The 8,811-nt window shown below is 46.1% G+C and overlaps 1 protein-coding gene across 1 annotated transcript; it reads right to left on the bottom strand.

Annotated features, from left to right (window-relative positions):
* Positions 1-80: 80 nt before the first annotated feature.
* Positions 81-7,668, bottom strand: LOC147119265 (uncharacterized). The gene is made up of 4 exons (XM_085984059.1): positions 7,339-7,668; positions 7,049-7,254; positions 4,922-6,040; positions 81-2,092 (listed from the first exon to the last, which is right to left on the bottom strand). The coding sequence occupies exons 1-4, from the start codon at positions 7,585-7,587 to the stop codon at positions 250-252; spliced, it is 3,417 nt and encodes a 1,138-aa protein (XP_085840185.1). The 5' UTR covers positions 7,588-7,668; the 3' UTR covers positions 81-249.
* Positions 7,669-8,811: the final 1,143 nt, after the last annotated feature.

Below are 8,811 nucleotides of genomic sequence, written 5' to 3'. Positions count from 1 at the left end.
CTCCCCCAGATTGTCCTTTCTGAGCTCCAGCCAGGTGATGCTAAACACTCAGGTGGGAAAGAAGAAAATCTACAACAATGTGTTTAAAACAAAGCTGATTTATTTGACATCTATCCAGAATATTAAACTCCAGCCCAGTTATAGGAGTTATTAGCACCAGCAGAAACAAACCCCAACTGTCAGAATGAGCATGGTTCAGTCCTGGATGTGATTAACAGCAGCAATAACAACAGAATCCAACCCCTGCAGTCACTTGTGAACTCGTTGGTGTCTCAACATGCTGGATAAATGAGTGAATCCCTTCCCACACACGGAGCAGGTGAACGCCCTCTTCCTAGAGTGAATTCGCTGGTGTATCAGCAGGCTGGATGACACAGTAAATCCTTTCCTACACACGGAGCAGGTGAACGGTCTCTCCCCAGTGTGAAGTCGATGGTGTATCACCAAATCCTTTTTGTATTTAAAGCTCTTCTCACAATCAGAGCATTGAAAAGCTCGATCACCAGTGTGAACAAGTTGGTGTTCAGTGAGGTGGGATGACCGAGCGAATCCTTTCCCACACACGGAGCAGGTGAATGGCTTCTCTCCAGTGTGAACTCGCTGGTGTGCTAGCAAATCCCTTTTGCTTTTAAAGCTCTTCTCACAGTCAGAGCATTGAAAAGGTCTGTCATCAGAGTGAACAAGTTGGTGTTCAGTGAGGTGGGATGACCGAGTGAATCCCTTCCCACACTCAGAGCAGGTGAACGGCCTCTCCCCAGTGTGAGTGCTTTGATGTGCCTGCAGATCCTTTTTGCATTTAAATCTCTTATCACAGTAAGAACATTTCAAAGGTCTCTTATTGGTGTGAACAAGTTTGTGTTTAGTGAGGTTAGATGACTCAGAGAATCCCTTCCCACACTCAGGGCAGGTGAACGGCCTCTCCCCAGTGTGAACTCGCTGGTGTGCCACCAGGTGGAATGAACGAGTGAATCTCTTCCCACAGACGGAGCAGGTGAACGGCCTCTTCCTGGTGTGAGTGCGTTGGTGTACAGTGAGTTCAGATGATCGCCTGAACCCAGTCCCGCACTGAGAGCACCTGAACGGTCTCTCATCAGTGTGAACACACTGATGACACGACAGGTCCTTGGATCTTTTATAACACTTCCCGCAGTCCGAGCATTTAAAAGATCTCTTGTTAGTGTGAACTCGCTGATGACACGTCAGGTCCTTGGATCTTTTATAGCACTTCCCACAGTCTGAGCATTTAAAAGATCTCGCGTTAGTGTGAACTCGCTGATGACACGTCAGGTCCTTGGATCTTTTATAACACTTCCCACAGTCTGAGCATTTAAAAGAGCTCTTGTTAGTGTGAACTCGCTGATGACACGTCAGGTCCTTGGATCTTTTAAAGCACTTCCCGCAGTCCGAGCATTTAAAAGATCTCTTGTTAGTGTGAACTCGCTGATGACACGCCAGGTCCTGGGATCTTTTATAACACTTCCCACAGTCCAAGCATTTAAAAGAGCTCTTGTTAGTGTGAACTCGCTGATGACACGTCAGGTCCTTGGATCTTTTAAAGCACTTCCCGCAGTCCGAGCATTTAAAAGATCTCTTGTTAGCGTGAACTCGCTGATGACACGCCAGGTCCTGGGATCTTTTATAACACTTCCCACAGTCCGAGCATTTAAAAGAGCTCTTGTTAGTGTGAACTCGCTGATGACACGTCAGGTCCTTGGATCTTTTATAGCACTTCCCACAGTCCGAGCATTTAAAAGATCTCGCATCGGTGTGAACTCGCTGATGACACGTCAAGTCCTTGGATCTTTTATAGCATTTCTCACAGTCCGAGCATTTAAAAGGTCTCTCGTCAGTGTGAACTCGCTGATGACACGCCAGGTCCTTGGATCTTTTATAACACTTCCCACATTCCGAGCATTTAAAAGATCTCTTGTTAGTGTGAACACACTGATGACACGTCAGGTCCTCAGAACTTTTATAACACTTCCCGCAGTCCGAGCATTTAAAAGATCCCTCGTCAGTGTGAACACATTGATGGCACATCAGGTCCTCGGAACTTTTATAACACTTCCCACAGTCCGAGCATTTAAAAGATCTCTCGTCAGTGTGAACACATTGATGGCACGTCAGGTCCTCAGAACTTTTATAACACTTCCCACAATCCGAGCATTTAAAAGATCTCTCGTCAGTGTGAACACACTGATGACACGTCAGGTCCTCAGAACTTTTATAACACTTCCCACAGTCCGAGCATTTAAAAGATCTCTCATCAGTGTAAACACAGTGATGGCACATCAGGTCCTCGGAACTTTTATAACACATCCCACAGTCCGAGCATTGAAAAGGTCTCTCGTCAGTGTGAGCACATTGATGGCACGTCAGGTCCTCAGAACTTTTATAGCACTTCCCACAGTCCGAGCATTTAAAAGATCTCTCGTCAGTGTGAACACACTGATGGCACCTCAGGTCCTCGTTACTTTTATAACACTTCCCACAGTCCGAGCATTTCAAAGATCTCTCGTCAGTGTGAACACATTGATGAGACGTCAGGTCCTCAGAACTTTCATAACACTTCCCACAGTCCGAGCATTTCAAAGATCTCTCGTCAGTGTGAACACATTGATGAGACGTCAGGTCCTCAGAACTTTCATAACACTTCCCACAGTCCGAGCATTTCAAAGATCTCTCGTCAGTGTGAACACATTCATGACACATCAGGTCTTCAGAACTTTCATAACACTTCCCAGAGTCCGAGAATTTAAAAGATCTCTCGTCAGTGTGAACACATTGATGACACGTCAGGTCCTCGGAACTTTTATAACACTTCCCACAATCCGAGCATTGAAAAGGTCTCTCATCAGTGTGAACACACTGATGGCACGTCAGGTCCTCAGAATTTTTATAACACGTCCCACAGTCCGAGCATTTAAAAGACCTCTCGTCAGTGTGAACACATTGATGACACCTCAGGTCCTCAGAACCTTTATAGCACTTCCCACAGTCCGAGCATTTAAAAGGTCTCTCATCAGTGTGAGCACACTGATGGCACGACAGGTCCTCGGAACTTTTATAACACTTCCCGCAGTCTGAGCATTTAAAAGACCTCTCGTCAGTGTGAACACACTGATGGCACGTCAGGTCCTCAGAACTTTTATAACACTTCCCACAGTCCGAGCATTTAAAAGATCTCTCGTCAGTGTGAACACACTGATGGCACATCAGGTCCTCAGAACCTTTATAGCACTTCCCACAGTCCGAGCATTTAAAAGATCTCTCGTCAGTGTGAACACATTGATGACACGTCAGGTCCTCAGAACTTTTATAACACGTCCCACAGTCCGAGCATTTAAAAGATCTCTCGTCAGTGTGAACACATTGATGGGATGTCAGGTCCTCAGAACTTTTATAACACTTCCCACAGTCCGAGCATTGAAAAGGTCTCTCGTCAGTGTGAACTCGCTGATGACACATCAGGTCCTCGGAACTTTTATAACACTTCCCACAGTCCGAGCATTGAAAAGATCTCTCGTCAGTGTGAACACACTGATGACACATCAGGTCCTCAGAACTTTTATAACACTTCCCACAGTCCGAGCATTTAAAAGATCTCTCGTCAGTGTGAACACATTGATGACACCTCAGGTCCTCGGAACTTTTATAACACTTCCCACAGTCCGAGCATTTAAAAGATCTCTCGTCAGTGTGAACACGCTGATGGCACGTCAGGTCCTCGGAACTTTTATAACACTTCCCACAGTCCGAGCATTTAAAAGATCTCTCGTCAGTGTGAACTCGCTGATGACACGTCAGGTCCTCGGAACTTTTATAACACTTCCCACAGTCCGAGCATTTAAAAGATCTCTCGTCAGTGTGAACACATTGATGACACCTCAGGTCCTCGGAACTTTTATAACACTTCCCACAGTCCGAGCATTGAAAAGATCTCTCGTCAGTGTGAACACATTGATGGGATGTCAGGTCCTCAGAACTTTTATAACACTTCCCACAGTCCGAGCATTTAAAAGATCTCTCGTCAATGTAAACACACTGATGACATGTCAGGTCCTCGGAACTTTTATAACACTTCCCACAGTCCGAGCATTTAAAAGATCTTTCGTCAGTGTGAACACACTGATGACACGTCAGGTCCTCGGAACTTTTATAACACTTCCCACAGTCCGAGCATTTAAAAGATCTCTCGTCAGTGTGAACACATTGATGAGACGACAGGTCCTCGGAACTTTTATAACACTTCCCACAGTCCGAGCATTTAAAAGATCTTTCGTCAGTGTGAACACATTGATGGGATGTCAGGTCCTCAGAACTTTTATAACACGTCCCACAGTCCGAGCATTTAAAAGACCTCTCGTCAGTGCGAACACACTGATGACACGTCAGGTCCTCAGAACTTTTATAAAACTTCCCACAGTCCGAGCATTTAAAAGATCTTTCGTCAGTGTGAACACATTGATGACACATCAAGTCCTCAGAACTTTTATAACACTTCCCGCAGTCCGAGCATTTAAAAGATCTCTCATCAGTGTGAACACATTGATGACACGTCAGGTCCTCAGAACTTTTATAACACTTCCCACAGTCCGAGCATTTAAAAGATCTCTCGTCAGTGTGAACACCCTGATGGCATATCAGGTCCTCAGAACTTTTATAACACTTCCCACAGTCCGAGCATTTAAAAGATCTCTCATCAGTGTGAACTTGTTGATGGCACGTCAGGTCCTCGGAACTTTTATAACACTTCCCACAGTCCGAGCATTTAAAAGATCTCTCGTCAGTGTGAACACATTGATGACACCTCAGGTCCTCGGAACTTTTATAACACTTCCCACAGTCCGAGCATTTAAAAGATCTCTCATCAGTGTGAACTTGTTGATGGCACGTCAGGTCCTCGGAACTTTTATAACACTTCCCACAGTCCGAGCATTTAAAAGATCTCTCGTCAGTGTGAACACATTGATGACACCTCAGGTCCTCGGAACTTTTATAACACTTCCCACAGTCCGAGCATTTAAAAGATCTCTCATCAGTGTGAACTTGCTGATGGCACGTCAGGTCCTCGGAACTTTTATAACACTTTCCACAGTCCGAGCATTTAAAAGATCTCTCGTCAGTGTAAACACACTGATGACATGTCAGGTCCTCGGAACTTTTATAACACTTCCCACAGTCCGAGCATTTAAAAGATCTTTCGTCAGTGTGAACACACTGATGACACGTCAGGTCCTCGGAACTTTTATAACACTTCCCACAGTCCGAGCATTTAAAAGATCTCTCGTCAGTGTGAACACATTGATGAGACGACAGGTCCTCGGAACTTTTATAACACTTCCCACAGTCCGAGCATTTAAAAGATCTTTCGTCAGTGTGAACACATTGATGGGATGTCAGGTCCTCAGAACTTTTATAACACGTCCCACAGTCCGAGCATTTAAAAGACCTCTCGTCAGTGCGAACACACTGATGACACGTCAGGTCCTCAGAACTTTTATAAAACTTCCCACAGTCCGAGCATTTAAAAGATCTTTCGTCAGTGTGAACACATTGATGACACGTCAGGTCCTCAGAACTTTTATAACACTTCCCACAGTCCGAGCATTTAAAAGATCTCTCGTCAGTGTGAACACCCTGATGGCATATCAGGTCCTCAGAACTTTTATAACACTTCCCACAGTCCGAGCATTTAAAAGATCTCTCATCAGTGTGAACTTGTTGATGGCACGTCAGGTCCTCGGAACTTTTATAACACTTCCCACAGTCCGAGCATTTAAAAGATCTCTCATCAGTGTGAACACCCTGATGGCATATCAGGTCCTCAGAACTTTTATAACACTTCCCACAGTCCGAGCATTTAAAAGATCTCTCGTCAGTGTGAACACATTGATGACACCTCAGGTCCTCGGAACTTTTATAACACTTCCCACAGTCCGAGCATTTAAAAGATCTCTCATCAGTGTGAACTTGCTGATGGCACGTCAGGTCCTCGGAACTTTTATAACACTTTCCACAGTCCGAGCATTTAAAAGATCTCTCGTCAGTGTAAACACACTGATGGCACGACAGGTCCTCGGAACTTTTATAACACTTCCCACAGTCCGAGCATTTAAAAGATCTCTCGTCAGTGTGAACACACTGATGGCACATCAGGTCCTCGGAACTTTTATAACAATTCCCACAGTCCGAGCATTTAAAAGATCTCTCGTCAGTGTGAACACATTGATGGGATGTCAGGTCCTCGGAACTTTTATAACACTTCCCACAGTCCGAGCATTTAAAAGATCTCTCGTCAGTGTGAACACATTGATGGCACGTCAGGTCCTCGGAACTTTTATAACACTTCCCACAGTCCGAGCATTTAAAAGATCTCTCGTCAGTGTGAACACATTGATGACACCTCAGGTCCTCGGAACTTTTATAACACTTCCCACAGTCCGAGCATTTAAAAGATCTCTCGTCAGTGTGAACACATTGATGGCACTTCAGGTCCTCAGAACTTTTATAACAATTCCCACAGTCCGAGCATTTAAAAGATCTCTCGTCAGTGTGAACACATTGATGGCACTTCAGGTCCTCAGAACTTTTATAACAATTCCCACAGTCCGAGCATTTAAAAGATCTCTCGTCAGTGTGAACACATTGATGGCACGTCAGGTCCTCGGAACTTTTATAACACTTCCCACAGTCCGAGCATTTAAAAGATCTCTCGTCAGTGTGAACACATTGATGACACCTCAGGTCCTCGGAACTTTTATAACACTTCCCACAGTCCGAGCATTTAAAAGATCTCTCGTCAGTGTGAATACACTGATGACACATCAGGTCCTCAGAACTTTTATAACACTTCCCACAGTCCGAGCATTTAAAAGATCTCTCGTCAGTGTGAGCACACTGATGACACGTCAGGTCCTCGGAACTTTTATAACACTTCCCACAGTCCGAGCATTTAAAAGATCTCTCATCAGTGTGAACACACTGATGACACGTCAGGTCCTCAGAACTTATATAACACTTCCCACAGTCCGAGCATTTAAAAGACCTCTCGTCAGTGTGAACACACTGATGGCACATCAGGTCCTCGTTACTTTTATAGCACTTCCCACAGTCTGGGCATTTCAAAGGTCTCTTGTCAGTATGAAGTCGCTGGTGTCTCAACAGGTGAGATGATGTCCTGAACCTCTTCCTGCAGTGAGAGCAGCTGAACGGTGTGTAACCAGTGTGAATATACTGGTGCTCTGTCAGTGCCTCAGGGCGTTTAAAGCTTTTCTTGCAGTCGGAGCATTTAAACTTTCTCTTTTCAGCGTGGACTCGGTGGTGTCTCAGCAGGGCAGATGACTGAGTGAATCCCTTCCCACACACGGAGCAGGTGAACGGTCTCTCCCCGGTGTGATTGCGCCGATGAATTTCCAGCTCAAATGAGTAATTGAATCTCTTCCCACAGTTCCCACATTTCCACGGTTTCTCCCCGGTGTGACTGCGCTTGTGTCTCGACAGGTCAGATTCTTGGCTGAATCCTCGTCCACACACAGAACATATGTACGTTTCCTCCCCATCGTGAACGGTGCTTTTTGCTTCCATGTTCAAAGGCCGATGATATTCCGGTGCCAATGTAAGAGTGACTCTGTCAGATCTTGATATGGTGTTTGGTTTGAGTTTCCCGTCTACAAATCCTCCACTTCTTAGTACCCTGTAACATGGATTTAATACAGCAAAAAGGGAGTGTGAGAGCGAGACCCCACAAAAAAGCAGGTTGTGAAATTGAGCTTAATGAATCTGGTCATTAGTGGGGCCGGTATTAGAAAAAAGTGACCGTGAAAGCTGCTGGATTGTTGAAAAAACACAAGTGGTTCACTAATGTCCTTCAGGCAAGGGAACCGACCACCCCATCTGTCCCACGACTGCCTAGAAGGAAAAAGGCAGAAGGCGCATGGGAGCACCATCACCTCCAAGTTCTGCTCCAAGTCACACACCATCCTGACTTGGACATATATCACCATTCCTTCATCGTCGCTGGGTCAAAATCCTGGAACTCTAACGGCACGGTGGGAGCCCTTCACCACACAGACTGCAGCGGTTCAAGTAGGCGGCTCACCACCACCTTCTCAACGGGCAACTGGGGATGGGCAATAAATGCTGGCCTTGCCAGTGGTGCCCACATCGCAAAAATTAATTTAAAAAACTTGTATACGTAAACTGGATTAAAAGCCTCTACACAAATACTTGTTCCTGAAACAATACTTTTTTACATTGTATGTACGGTGTCTATTTAACAACCTAATCTCCCCCAGAATCCACCTCCCTTGACAGTCTCACATTGGAAATTGTTGGGCCCTCCTGGACTCAAAGTACTGGGGGTTAAACCCAGCAGCTTCTCCTCCATCTCCACTCCAGCTCAAAACTGAAGCAACAAAAAGACCTACACAGGCAGCCAGGGACCTACCTTCCGTCAGCCTGCAATAAAACTCTTCCCGACAGCCACTGACTAATGGCGGCCGCAGCACCCACAATTCCCCGCGCCCCAGAAACCGCTCTATCCAATGCGCTGATTTCCCCGCTGTGAGTGCGCATGCTCCCCGGGGCCGCGGGCCATTCTGGGAGCCTGGCTCCTGTCCTTTGTCCTGAGTTGGACTCGGTGGAACCAGCTGAAGAAACTGGGAAGTGGCGGCTCGGATGGGGGAGGCGCTGCACCCTGGGTTTCCTGGTGCCGGGGCCCTGGCCGCACGTCTGCCGGGCCCGGCCGCTCTGATTCTGATTGAGTTTTTTGATGAGGTAACAGAGAGGGTTGATGAGGCTAATGCGGTT

The sequence above is a fragment of the Somniosus microcephalus genome, chromosome 4 (assembly GCF_052327205.1).
Source record: "Somniosus microcephalus isolate GS21.2 chromosome 4, FLI_Smic_1.0, whole genome shotgun sequence".
Lineage (NCBI taxonomy): Eukaryota > Metazoa > Chordata > Chondrichthyes > Squaliformes > Somniosidae > Somniosus > Somniosus microcephalus.
The sequence above is the reverse complement of the archived record's forward strand: the minus strand, read 5'-3'. Positions and strand labels throughout refer to the sequence as shown.

What these genes read in the sequence shown, in the direction of transcription:
- LOC147119265 (XM_085984059.1), bottom strand. Translation starts at nt 7,587, where the DNA reads ATGGAAGCAAAAAGCACCGTTCACGATGGGGAGGAAACGTACATATGT. An exon ending in TGTGTTCACACTGACGAGAG is followed by an intron (nt 6,041 to 7,048) that starts GTCTTTTAAATG and finishes CACTGACGAGAG; the next exon opens with ATCTTTTAAATGCTCGGACT. An exon ending in AAATGCTCGGACTGTGGGAA is followed by an intron (nt 2,093 to 4,921) that starts GTGTTATAAAAG and finishes CACTGACGAGAG; the next exon opens with ATCTTTTAAATGCTCGGACT.